Source organism: Amphiprion ocellaris, chromosome 14, assembly GCF_022539595.1.
Source record: "Amphiprion ocellaris isolate individual 3 ecotype Okinawa chromosome 14, ASM2253959v1, whole genome shotgun sequence".
Lineage (NCBI taxonomy): Eukaryota > Metazoa > Chordata > Actinopteri > Pomacentridae > Amphiprion > Amphiprion ocellaris.
Genome location: NC_072779.1, coordinates 33,951,980 through 33,967,066, shown reverse-complemented (window position 1 = coordinate 33,967,066; position 15,087 = coordinate 33,951,980). Strand labels below are relative to the sequence as shown.

Sequence of the window (15,087 nt, the reverse complement as noted above, 5' to 3'; positions counted from 1 at the left end):
ACAGTTCATCTACAACACATTTTCAGACATGCATTGACCCGTTTTAGTTAACATATTATTATTCAGTTGCTAATTTTTTTTTTTAAAAAAGCAATTTTTCTTCAAATACCAATGTGGGGAACGACCCAAATCATTCACACACACGTTTTTATTGGATCCAATCAAGTCTCTATTGGATACGCAAATGTTAAACAGTTGCAGCTGCTCATTAAAATAAATTAAATACAGTGGACATTTTCCTGATGTAGCCATTTTTAGCCACATTTATCTACTTCGTTGCAAAATAATCATTTTACCTGTACGGTTATCCAACAAACCATTCAAAGACATTTCCATTTGAGACGTATTTTTAGCGCCCCATAAGTTACAATTCATTTAATAATATGGATTTGAACATTAATATTCCCATGATTCTTTGCAAACATGTAACTACAGTAACTCAAGTATTAAATGCAGCAAACAAACTGCAATCTTTCATCTCATTTAACAATAAGAAACTCCACCTGGTGGAACAACCAGGCACTACAGCTGATCTACAACACATTCTCTGACATGCATGACTTTTGTCTTCCCATTAATTGCTAAATACATTTTTAATTAGTTGTTGAAATGTACAAAAACAATTTCTCCATAATACATGCTTCTATAAGAGTATTAGCCTGTGTTTTATTATATCAACAAATCTCTCCATCAAATTAGTTCATTGGATCCAATCACGTCTGGATTTGGGATGCAAATTTTAAACAGATTTCTTAACACACAGTCAAGTTAACAATCAATAATCAATCATTAAAAAGCATGAAATACAGTTTTTGGTTTTCCTCATGCTCATATAGCAACTTTTAGAGACAGATTTACTCATGTAAAATTGTTTGGCCAACATCAGAAAGCTCAATAATGGATGAAGTCATCAGCAGGTATTCAGAACTACATATTTTAAGGAAGTCTTTGATTATCCAACAAACTGGCAACATAAAAACCGGAGAAAGACATCAAATTGACACGTTACCACTCATTTAACATTTCGATAGTTTCTTCTGCAGTATTGAACGCAGCAAACGGACTGCAACCTTGATCTTTAGCAAATAGTAAGAGGCTCCACCTGGTGGAACATTCAGGCACTGCAGCTGATCTACAACACATTTCTCAACATGCATGAGCCTCGTCTTTGTCCTTATTGGTTAAAATATCAGAGCCAGTTTAGTGAAATATTGTGTTACAAGACATATGAACCACTGTTAACCCACAACCAACACATGGTCTCTCCAAAAAACACTTCTAATTTATCAATGAGGAAAATTTCGGACCAAGAGAAAAACAAAAATGCAAGGATGTGTTACTACTGATTTAACAGTTTCAATTTAGACATGAACATTCTCATGGTTTCTTCTGTGCAGCAAACAAACTGCAAAAGTACCGCAGCTGATCTACGATACATTTTCTGACATGCATGACCTTCACCTCTAGCCTTGTTGGTTAAAATATTTGTAAACGGTTACATCACTACCAGCAGTTAGTCGACTGATCATTAACACCTCTGTTCTCCAAACAGCTGCAGCTCAATTACAGCAAACATAACTTCTTCAAAAGGTTCTGAAGAGATAAAAAATGTGGATGAATAAAGCATCAGAGGTTTGTTTATTCTCCCCAAAAGGACAGATGTCAGACTTTCAATGTTTTTTTAAGGCCGGCGGGAAGCCTGGAGGACACAGGGGTCAGCAGATAACTGATTTACATTGTGACTGTGGGGCAGGAATACATCATAAGCAGACAGCTGAGGAATTGCAAATCAGGCCGAAGCGCTGCGGGGATTTATTCAGGAAACCAGTTTGTTGTGTGGTAATTTGTACCACTAAGCTCTGGTTTGGAAATTCAAAGATGTTGGAATATTTTTCTTTTTTTCCCTGGGATGTTCTCCATAAACGTCCTTGTTTACTTTGAGTCCGGCTCATTACTAGGAGCAGACTGTCGCCGGCTGACCTTCTGCCGGCTCTAACTGCAGGACATGGAAGCGTGTGCGTGTCACGGCGTGTTCTGTTGGCGTGTCAGAGGCGAAACCCACAAGGTCCCGTGGTGATGAATGAGCGGTAATTCAGCCTATAGAGTGTGTGGCTCATAAACGTCGCCTCCGGTGTACAGAAGCCAGTAGAATTCTCATTCCTCCATGACGGAGCTGTGAATCTCAGCCAACTTTCTCCTCAACAGAACATTTTATCTTCTGGACTGTTATCACGTCCAGTTAGCAGCAGGAAACCCCACCAGAGAGAGTCGAACCTCTGAATATATTGAAAATAAATATGGGGAGATGCAAAATCATAAGGTTTGGTCTAGTTTTGGCTCCAACCCTAAACCCAACCCCAATCCTAAACCCAAACCTAAACCTAAACCCAATCCTAAACCTAACCCCAACTCTAAACACAACCTCAATTCTAAATCCAATCCCAACCCTAAACCCAACCTTAAACCCGAAACCCAAACCTAATCCCAACCCTAAACCCTAAAGCTGGTTTGATTAATGTTTACATTCAGTTTTGAAACCTGGTATTTTGAAGATTGGCTGCATCATTCTGACAGTTACAAATAAACTAATCTATGACTAAAACACCACATTTAGAGTTTGTGCTGCTCAGAACAGCTCTTTGGAGGGTGAGTACGCTCAACGGCATGATCACTTCGCACAAAGAAACCTCATTTAGCAGAAATCAACACATTTTCTAGTCATTTCTGCCAATTTGATTGAACAAAACATTCACGTGATGCTGCCACCACCATGCTTCACGTTATGATGCTGCCACCACCATGCTTCACATCATGATGCCACCAGCACCATGCTTCACGTCATGATGCTGCCACAACCGTGCTTCACATCATGATGCTGCCACCACCATGCTTCACGTTATGATGCTGCCACCACCATGCTTCACATCATGATGCTGCCACCACCATGCTTCACATCATGATGCCACCAGCACCATGCTTCACATCATGATGCCACCAGCACCATGCTTCACATCATGATGCCACCAGCACCATGCTTCACGTCATGATGCTGCCACAACCGTGCTTCACATCATGATGCTGCCACCACCATGCTTCACATCATGATGCCACCAGCACCATGCTTCACATCATGATGCCACCAGCACCATGCTTCACGTCATGATGCTGCCACAACCATGCTTCACAGTGGGGATGGTGTGTTTGGTGTCTGCCAACCATAGGGTCTAACTGACGGCTAAAAAGCTCCATTTTGGTTTTATCAAAGAACTATAAAACATCTATTTTGCTTGAGTAAATGAAACACAAATTTGCTACACTGGCTGAAAATATCAGTATCTTTTCAACAAATTTCTTCTGAAGGTGCCAAAAGATTCCTCCTTGCAGGAAGAACCAGTGCTTAGATATATTTGTGCATTAGAGGCCTGTGTAAGATCAGTAATATTTGCAAATTGCACCTTGACATATGACGTGATATTATAACGGCTGCACAACTTACAAAAGAAACTCCTGGTAAAGACAGAGAATAGCTGTTATATTTTCATGGATGGAACAAGGAAAAGTTCGCTAGAAATGCTCAATCATGTCGTCGTCTCAACTGGTTTTTATTGCAAAATCTGCACCTCCTGTGTCCCATTTCTGGCTGAACTGAATATGGAAGAGTCTTTATACATGTCGTGTTTATAACTCAGTGCTTTCAGAGGCATAAATTAAGACGTTCCCTCTCCATAACTGCTGCAAAATGTGAGTCACATTTGCAAAATGAACTTTAGGAGCCACGGCTCGGAGCTCAGTGGAAACACAAACACTGCAGGATCCAGAGATCTGCATCTCCAAATCCTCCTGAAGTAGGTGTACGTTATCCAAATGTGCCCAGAAAATGAGAAAACATTTACATTTGCAAACATCGCAGTGTAAAAACCTCGTTGGGTATACAGTCATGCTGGTGATGATGCCAGTTGCCATGACAACACAACAAATATGCCAGCGCACAGGATTCCCAAAAGCACAGCAGTCAGAAATACCTGAGCTCTGAACAGAGAAATGTGTGTCTCTGTAAAAAGAGCTCAAAGAAATCGCATCTCAGCGCCCGACGCAGTCTGACACGAGCAAAAGAAGCAAAAATGAGGCTTTAGGGTGAAAACTACTCAGTCTGCAGGTTTATATGAAGACGAAAACCAGCCGTCCATCACCAGAATGAGTCGTCTGGAACACAAACTGTCAAATATGGCAACCAGGTTTGATAACAGAGAGAAGAAAACAGGCCAAAGGTTGGATTCTGTGACTAAGATGAACAGCCGAAACAACACGAGGCTTCATATTTGGGCTTTTTTGATTCGTCTTCTTCGGGAATTTTAAATATAAATAACAATAATAATACATTTATTTATATAGCATCCGTAAGAACGGCGTTCACGAGCTGCTTTGACAGTTGAAACATGCAAACAGAGAGACAATCAGGCAAGACATAAGGAGATATCAATAGTGAAAAAGATGAATAATTAGCTAGATTAATACACATCTCAAACAAAGGAACTAGGCAGTTTAAAAACTGAAGGTAGAAATTAAAAATCAAAAAACCAAAGAATTAAAGATGACATCACATCAAAGAACTAGGCAACAGACATTAAAATATAGCAAAGAGATCAAATAAACAGGTAAATAGTACATAAAAACATAATAATAATAATAATAATAATAATAATAATAATAATAATAATAATAATAACAATAATAAATAAATAAATAAATAAATAAATAAAACTAAAGTTCCTGACTATATAACACACAGATGAAAACTGTTGCTGTTGAACACAAGGGATTCTTTACAGATTGATGTAAACTTCACTGTAGCCACATAAAACAGGTGATTTTATCATTTATGACCGTCCAGTTTTACAGAATATGCACATAAAGCATTACAGTGACAAAAAACTGGATGATTGCTGCATGAGAAATAAGCAAAGAAGAAATGGAGCCAGGTTTGTGAAATATTTTGAAGACGTATGAACCACTGTCAGCCCACAACTAAAGAGTTTCAGCAGAACATAGAAACTACAAGTGGAGGGACTATTTACTGGTTGGTGGTTGAATCATTAACAATCAATAATCAATTAAGTGTTAAAAGGAATGAAATACAGTAGATGGTTTTCCATATGCTCATACAGACATTTTTAACCATACATATCTTTACGTCCAAAATCATTGCACCAAAACTAGAAATGTAGAACCTAATAATTTACATTAGTTATTGATTATCCAACAAGCTAGCAACATAAAAACCTGAGAAAGACGTTAGTTTGACACGTTACCATTCATTTAACAGTTTTGATGGTTTCTTCTGCACCATTGGACGCAGCAAACGAACTTCAATCTCCCTTCTTAGCAAACATTACCAGGCTCCCCCTGGTGGAACATCCAGGTACTGCAGCTGATCTACAACATGCGTGACCTTCGTCTCTGTCCTTGTTGGTTAAATTATCGGAGCCAGTTTAGTGAAACATTGTGTTACAAGACGTATGAAGCAACAACCAACACACTAAAGTAGCTAACAGAGTTTCATTTTAACGCTTGTGTTGTCTTCGGGTCAAAAATGATCTGGCCACTATGTTTAACAGCACAGAAAACTCCCGAAATGACCGATTTTGGTTGGAAATTCAGTTAAGCTGCTTTATTTTAGAGGCTCAGTGGAGGCGGGACATTTTTGACCTTGAGGACAAGGGGAGTGTCCAGGATGTTAAGATAACACAAGGGTTAATGTTAAGCAGCTGAATAGCCTGTTAGCTTGTTAGCTGCTTCCTGGTCACTCAGAAATGCATCTAATTTATCAACGAGGAAAGTTTTGTATGAGGAAATAAAAATGGAAGGAGCTTCGGAAACACGTCTGAGATCTCAGAGGTTCCCCTAGAAAGAGTTTCAGCTGATTTATTATCTACGTGTTCAGGAACCATTCATGAGTGTGTTTGTTGAATCATTCGAGTGTTTGGTTCCTTTACATGTTTATTTGAGGATATTTTGACATTTCTGTTTGTTTCTTTTCTCCTTATAAGTTTAGTGTTGGACAAATACTCCATCAAAAACAGACAAACTGTGTTGGACACTGGACTAATCGACTGTCGATAAGGTGCATCTGTGGTTCTTTAATTATGATTTTTTTTTTAAAAATAACCATCGATCTCAGCATTGGAAGATGTATTGTAGATTAGAATTATTGTAGATTTTCCATAGAACCCAGTTGAACCAGTCGTTCTACATTTCACTGCTGGCAGTAAATTCTGACAGTACTTGAGGAAAAGTCATTCCCATCATGTGTATAAAATCTGTCTGTTCATTTAAACGAGTTAGAAGCAGAAAGATTGAGGTCTGCTGGGTGAATAATGCTATTACAGGTGACTGCCGCTGAATGAAAAGTGGGTCAGACATTGTTATATTTGTGTCCAACGCATCCAGTCTGGCCTCGTTTATGTCGGTTGATGAAGTCTGGAAGTCGAGCAGCTGTCGTCTGTCTTTAACTCTGAACGCTTGATTTGGATTTTATCAGAGAAAACGTGTAAAAACCAAAAGCAGGAACTGATTATAACCATCAGGTGTTTAATTTATTTGTTATTCAGATTCATAATGTAGCCGACAGTGGAAAAAACTGCATTTCATTCATATTTACTGATGATAAGATGTTTTACTGTTAACAAGGCTGACTATTGATTAAGGAAATAGTTTAAAACTTGAATCTATAGTCATTGAAAACCTAAAACAAAAGCCATTTACTTTTAAATTCTACATAATATCATCAACATCACTTCCTGACCACTAAGCCAGAAACTTTCTTTCATCATGAATTTGTGGTTTCATCCCAGTAAATAAACATAAAGTTCAAACAATCAGGTCTGTTCACTTCAAACAGAAACAAATCCACAAAAAAAACAACATCTTGAACTGACCAAGCCAAATAAGGGAAAATAAATCAGATAATTAACATCTGGATGCTGCAATTTTACCTCATTGTTCCTTAAATTGTTAAATAGGATATCCTCAGTGAACAGTCTTTTTAAAGTCCAGACACTAATTCTGAGAAGGATTGAGGTCTGGACTCGACTTCCACAACATTCACCTTGTTGTCTTTAAACCATTTCATCTTTCACATCATGATGCTGCCACCCCCATGCTTCACATCATGATGCTGCCACCACCGTGCTTCACGTCATGATGCTGCCACCACCGTGCTTCACATCATGATGCTGCCACCACCATGCTTCACGTCATGATGCTGCCACCACCGTGCTTCACATCATGATGCTGCCACCACCGTGCTTCACGTCATGATGCTGCCACCACCGTGCTTCACGTCATGATGCTGCCACCACCGTGCTTCACGTCATGATGCTGCCACCACCGTGCTTTACATCATGATGCTGCCACCACCATGCTTCACATCATGATGCTGCCACCACCGTGCTTCACATCATGATGCTGCCACCACCGTGCTTCACATCATGATGCTGCCACCACCGTGCTTCACGTCATGATGCTGCCACCACCGTGCTTCACGTCATGATGCTGCCACCACCGTGCTTCACGTCATGATGCTGCCACCACCGTGCTTCACGTCATGATGCTGCCACCACCGTGCTTCACGTCATGATGCTGCCACCACCGTGCTTCACGTCATGATGCTGCCACCACCGTGCTTCACGTCATAATGCTGCCACCACCGTGCTTCACGTCATGATGCTGCCACCACCGTGCTTCACGTCATGATGCTGCCACCACCGTGCTTCACATCATGATGCTGCCACCACCGTGAGTCTTGGTGGCCTCCCTCTCTAGTCTCTTTCTCCTTCAGAGGAGTCATAGGAGTCTTGGTGGCCTCCCTCTCTAGTCTCTTTCTCCTTCAGAGGAGTCATAGGAGTCTTAGTGGCCTCCCTCTCTAGTCTCTTTCTCCTTCAGAGGAGTCATAGGAGTCTTGGTGGCCTCCCTCTCTAGTCTCTCAAGTCTTGAGGACGTCTTGCTCTAGTCAGATTTATTCATGTTCCATCTTCCTTCCATTTCTTAATGATGGATTTAACTGGACTCCAGGAGATATTAAGTGACTTTTAGTTGTTGATCACTTCATGTATGACACCATTTATTCTACAGTTTAAGTCAGTTGACGTCTAGTGAGGTTGGACTCTCCTGTTCTTCATGGTGGAACATTTTTACAAAGTGTTTAAACTACAGTAGAAACCACAAACTTGTCTGGCCTGTTCAGATAAAAGTGGATGGGGAACCTGAAAGCTCTGACAGCTTAACAGAAATGCTTTTGTCGGGCCGTCCGGTGAGTCACACAGTTAGCTGGGCGGCTCAGCAGGCGGCAGGTCAGACAGCGAAGCCTCTTTCTAATTCCACCTGCTGCTCTCATCTTCTATAACCTCCACTTAACCTGAGCTGCTGGAGCAGGCAGGAGGAGGCCGAGCCGCCGACGCTCCGACGGACGCTTCTTAATAAGAGGCAGGAAATGTGCAAATTACCTTTCTGTCACTGTCGCGGTGGGGAAGCTCTGCTGGTGTTTGCTGCAGCAGCTTCAAATAGTCACTCAGGGACTTTATGCTGAACTCCACCTGCATCAGAGACATTCAGCAAAGCACCGCCCTGGACCAACACCGGCTACCTGAGCCGGGTGGAGCTCCAGGATGTTTGGTGTCGTCAGAACGTGACAAGTCATCATCTGGCTTCTTTTGTTTCAACTTGTTGAACTAGTTGTGACTTTGGGGTTGCTTTAAATGCTGACGTGTTACTGAGGAAAGCATCAGCAGGTTTCTTATCAGACTGCTCTGGAGGCCATTATCACGGTTCTGCTAATATTTAACAGGCCTTCGCTGCCGTCCTTTAGTCCTCGTTCAGAACGTCTTCATGTCATCATTTAACCCTCTGAAACCCAAAACCTACCAGCAGGTCTGAAATGCACGTTATGTTTTTAAAAATGACGTCATTTATCAGAATCTGTGCCATCCTTGGATTAATCGTCTCCTCAGTGCCGTTCCATCAAGAAACTAAACCAAAACTTAGGTTAAACTTTGGATATTTTGTCTCAGTCACTACAAGATTCTGTCATAAACAAACAGAAACTTTACAACATAAATCACTAAAATCACCCCCTTTTAGAGCAGGAAACTTGGATTCCCAACTTTCCAATCCAGGTGATGCCCAAATCTGTTGGGAAACTCTGGATATTTCATCAAAATTACTTCATTTTGCAGGTCTCATTTACAAATTTGGCAAAAACATATAGTTTGCACAAATAGCATTCAGTGAAAGACAAAAACAGTGAAGCCACAAGTGACTTTAGCAAAGCTACACCACTAATCAGAGCATAAAGCTTTAAAAAGGGAAAGAAAACGTGAATTTGCAACTTTCCTGTCCAGGTGACGCACATTTCTGTTGGGAAATCGAACCAAATCTCAGCTTAAAGTCACAATATTCTATCTAAATCACTTCATTCTACAATCTCATTTAAAAAATGCCAAAAATAAACCATTTGCACCAACATTTGCACAACCCTGAAACCAGTAGTGACTCAGCTGCCACCAACAGTCGCCCGATGAAAATTCAGAAACTTTTTGGCTGAACTCGATTGAACTGCAGGCAGTGTTCTCACAAAACAGATGTAAAAATGTAAAATATTTACGTGGAGTCACCGTTTTTCCTGTCCTGGTAACACCTGTGGACACTTAGATAAAAGTTGATACCATTTTTTGTAAATAATCAAAGAAATTGAACCATCGATTCTAATGATTTTTGGCATTTTAACGACTAAATCCTCGTCTTCTGGCACGGTTTCCTTTATGTTCAGTTAAAATGCTGGATAAAACACCCAGAAACTTTTTAGAGTTCAGACGTTAAAATATAAACTGGAGCAGATCTGTGCAGAATAAACTGGATTCATCAGCTGACAACAACACGACTCCAGCGACTAAACGATGGCCTGATGGTAAATAACGGTTTACTGAGTTCCCAAACATGGTTCCAGGTTCTGGTTCTCCACAGAAGCAGCAGTTTACTGGAGGAGCTGCAGCTAAAAGCAGCGACGCTGAACCCTGTCTGTTCCACAATCACTGCAGTTACACAAACCTTGCTGGATCTGGTCCACACACTGCTGACACGCACACAGACACACACAGACTCACACACAGAGACACACACACACACAGACACACACACACAGACTCACACACACAGACGCACACACACAGACGCACACAGACACACACAGACGCACACAGACGCACACAGACGCACACAGACACACACACAGACGCACACACACAGACGCACACAGACGCACACAGACGCACACAGACACACACAGACACACACACACAGACGCACACAGACGCACACACACAGACGCACACAGACAGACGCACACGCGCGCACACAGACGCACACAGACGCACACAGACGCACACACACAGACGCACACAGACGCACACAGACGCACACGCTCACAGACGCACACAGACGCACACGCTCACAGACGCACACAGATGCACACACACAAACACACACAGACGCACACACAAAGGCACACAGACGCACACAAACGCACACAGACGCACACACAAAGGCACACAGACGCACACAAACGCACACAGACGCACACAGACGCACTCACACAAACGCACACAGATGCAAACGCACACAAACGCACACAGACGCACACAGACGCAAACGCACACAAACGCACACAGACACACACAGACTCACACACACAGACGCACACACACAGACGCACACAGACACAGACGCACACAGACGCACACAGACGCACACAGACACACACACAGACGCACACAGACGCACACAGACGCACACAGACGCACACACACAGACGCACACAGACGCACACAGACGCACACACACAGACACACACAGATGCACACACAGACACAGACACAGACACACACAGACACACACAGACGCACACAGACGCACACAGACACACACAGATGCACACACAGACACAGACACAGACACACACAGACACACACAGACGCACACAGACGCACACAGACACACACAGACGCACACAGACGCACACAGATGCACACAGACACAGACACAGACACACACAGATGCTCACACACAGACGCTCAGACACACACAGACACACACAGACGCACACAGATGCACACAGACGCTCACACACAGACGCTCAGACACACACAGACACACACAGACGCACACAGACGCACACAGACACACACAGCACCCATGAAAGCCTCCATTCAGCAGGTCTTCGCCTCATTTGAATGAGAGAAGCTGCTATTGTCTGCAAAACTGCCTCCGTTTTGGTGAGAAAAAAAAAGAAACAGCAACTTAATTTGGAACCAAAACAACCAGAAGAAGCAGCTTCATCTTTTCCTTTTAACTTTTCAGACTTTTTGCAGCGGCAAACGAAGGATCAAACCAAACATCTTCCGTCCCGCAGCTGCTGCTGCTGTTCAAACGGATTTCAAACCAAACAAAAGGAGGTTTTTAAAAGCAGGAAGATTCCAGATCGATAAAAAAACGTGGAACTAAAACTCTGCTGTCAGATGTTTCAGTTTAGCTGCAGGAAAAAAAAAACAAAAACAGTCAAAGCACAACCTGTTGCTCAGTTTCGGTCAAACGCTGCAGGACGCTTCTCCAACGTTCACAAAACAAACTGCAGGATTGAAAGATTCAGGAGTTTGGAAGCAGCAGCACAAGAAAACCTGCAGCAGAAACCATCTAGAAGGAGCCAAACACTACAGTTCCATCAGCTTTTTAGCTTCTCAAATACAACAATCTGCAACTGTTTGACTCTGAATCAACTGGTTGTACCAATCGATCGATTATCAGCCCCGATATGCAGCATTGTTGTGATTATCTGTATCATTTTTTGATTATTTATTGACTATTAAACTGTTTCTCAACTATTTTACCAATCGATTGGTCATTTTTGAAGCTATAAACGTCAAAATTCAATGTTTGAAGCCTCTTAAATGTGAATATTTCTCTCCTCTATGACAAAAAAATGAATAATTTGAGGTTTTTGTGTCATTTTGGATTGTGCTGATTGACTTTTTGCACCATTTTCAGACAATTTTTAGATGAAACAACTGATCAGTTGATCTCTGGTTGCATCTAAAATGCAGGAAACTGCAGCAGTGATTCTAAATTCAACCATTTTTGGGTTTTGGGTTCTTATTTAGCGTTTTTATGATTATCTGCATCATTTTTATTGTTTAAATGGATTCCCGATAATATAAGTTGATTCAGAAATGCTCTACTATGGCTCTCATGCAGCCGCTGTGGTTTTAATGTCTTAAAATTGCAAAAATCAACTGATTAATTGATTATTTATCGACTATTACATTGTTTTTCAACTATTTTAACAATTAATTGGTCTTTAAGTTAAAAAAGTCTAAATTCTGTGTCTAAAGCTTCTTAAATGTGAATATTTTCCTCCTCTGTGACAGAAAACTGAATATTTTTGGGGGGTTTTGTGTCATTTTTGACTTTTTGCACCATTTTCTAGCATTTTTTAGACCAAACAATCAATTGATCCAGAAACCAGTCGTACCTGCAGCTAGAATCACCAAAACTATTTGAATGTATTAATGTGGGAAAAATAAATCATCTCAGGAGCCATTTCAAACAGGAAACTGAGCTGGAGATGTTGTATTTGGTGACATTTTCTAACCTCCTCAGACCTTAAATTTAAAGAATTGTGCAGATGAAGCAGCTCTCTGGAGGGTTTTTACTGTCATGTTATTAAAAATAAACTTCCTACAGTGATTCCAGCTTCTTAAATGTGACTATTTTTGGTTTATTTCCTCTTTTATAACAGTATACTGAATATTCGAGGGTTTTTGATCAACTTTTTGCACCATTTTCTGACATTATAGAGACCAAACACCTGACATTATTTGAGTTTTGCTTCTTAAATGTGAATATTTCTGGTTTATTCCTTCCCTTTATGACAGTAAACTGAATATTTGGGGGTTTTTGGGTCAATTTTGGACATTTTTTTGCCATTTTCTATGACGTCAAGCTGAATATTTTGGACGTCTAGGGAACACTTATCAACAGTTTTCAACATTTTCTGACATTTTAGACACCAAACAACTGAACTGCACCGTCTGGTTCTGGACAACATCTTCAGTCTGACCATGAGGCCCTGCGGCCCCTGAACGCAGCACCTCCTGCCTGCCCCTGAAGGCAGCACCTCCTGCCTGCCCCTGAACGCAGCACCTCCTGCCTGCCCCTGAACGCAGCACCTCCTGCCTGCCCCTGAACGCAGCACCTCCTGCCTGCCCCTGAACGCAGCAGCTCCTGCCTGCCCCTGAACGCAGCACCTCCTGCCAGCCCCTGAACGCAGCAGCTCCTGCCTGCCCCTGAACGCAGCACCTCCTGCCTGCCCCTGAACGCAGCACCTCCTGCCTGCCCCTGAAGGCAGCACCTCCTGCCTGCCCCTGAAGGCAGCACCTCCTGCCTGCCCCTGAACGCAGCACCTCCTGCCTGCCCCTGAACGCAGCACCTCCTGCCTGCCCCTGAACGCAGCACATTTTTTGACAACTTCCTGAAGTCCTCGTTATCGGAACTTCAGCTACGTGGCTCCAACCGGAGACAAACCGACGGCGCGGCCCAGCGTGCACACCACATTACGCACGCACGCACGCACACGCACTGAGGGAATGTGGCTGAAGGTTGGTGCGTTCAGGCGAACACACCGAGCACAAGCGGAGCCTCCACCGAACACCGAACTCTCATCCCCGCCGCCTCCGACGCACCGAGCGCGGCGCCGCCACGCAGCCCGGTTCCTCTTACCTGCACCGGGGGGATGCCGCCCGGAGCGTCCGCGGCGTCCGGCGAGTTGTCGAAGACCCGGTCCCGGTACAGGGACCACAGACCGACGTTGGGCAGGAAGAGCAGAGCCGCGATGAGCAGCCCGGCCAGCTGCAGCAGCCGCTTCTCCTTCCGCCTCATGGCTCCGGGACCAACACGAGCTCTCAGTCCGACCAACTGGCCGCCGTTTACCGGGAGGAGGCAACTTCTGTGCGGCGGAGGGGACGGACACCGGAGCTGTGACGCTCCGCGGCGGCTGCTGCTGCCGCTGGAGGGCGCAGAGGAGGCGGTTCACCGGCAGGAGCCCGAGCTTAAAGGAGCCGGACGGTGGCGGAAACACCGGAGGAACCACCGGAGGAAACACCGGAGGAACACCGGAGGAACACCGGAGGAAACCACGGAGGAAACGGGGAGAACCGAAAGACCGAGCACAGGCTGCCTTCAGGGGAGCCTCGGAAATAAGAGAGCTGGAGGAAATCCACCTGTAAGAGCTCACCTGAGCGCAGAGGGGGCGGAGCTACAGGGAGGTTTCCTGCAGAACATAAACAGAACATTCAGGAGTTTAAACAAATAATTTAGATTAAAACAGGACAAAATATAAATAATACATTTGAATTATTTTATGACTCAGCAGCTGCAGCTGCGTCTTTGGAGGTTTCTGAGGTTTGGGGAAAAACTGGTCCACATTTTGCATCATTTTCTTTTCTTCTTTCTTTCTATCTTTCTTTCTTTCCTACATTTTAGAGACAAAACAACTAAAATTCTGTGATTTCAGTTTCTTAAATGTGAGTATTTCTGGTTTATCTCCTCCTTTATGACGATAAACTGAATATTTTGGGGTTTTTACATCAACTTGGACTCAACTGGTGAATATTATTCAGCTTTTTCTAACGTTTTAGAAACTAAACAACTAAAATTCTGTGATTTCAGTTTCTTAAATGTGAGTATTTCTGGTTTATCTCCTCCTTTATGACGGTAAACTGAATATTTTGGGGTTTTTACTTCAACTTGGACTCAACTGGTGAATATTATTCAGCTTTTTCTAACGTTTTAGAAACTAAACAACTAAAATTCTGTGATTTCAGTTTCTTAAATGTGAGTATTTCTGGTTTATCTCCTCCTTTATGACAGTAATCTGAATATTTCTGAATTGTGGGCTCAACTTTGGACTTTAATGATTGTCATTTTGCACCATTATCTAACATTTTAGAGAACAAACAACTGAAATTCTGTGATTTTAGTTTC

At 42.7% G+C, this 15,087-nt stretch overlaps 1 protein-coding gene across 1 annotated transcript in view; it reads right to left on the bottom strand.

Moving 5' to 3' along the window:
• The window catches only part of LOC111583864 (polypeptide N-acetylgalactosaminyltransferase 10-like), a 138,603-nt gene extending 124,305 nt beyond the window's left edge, over positions 1 to 14,298 (bottom strand). Inside the window, exon 1 of the mRNA XM_055017041.1 lies at positions 13,825 to 14,298. Within this exon, the coding sequence (XP_054873016.1) occupies positions 13,825 to 13,983 (159 nt within the window). The 5' untranslated portion in view covers positions 13,984 to 14,298. The remainder of the gene's footprint in view (positions 1 to 13,824) is intronic.
• Between the last annotated feature and the right edge of the window lie 789 nt (positions 14,299 to 15,087).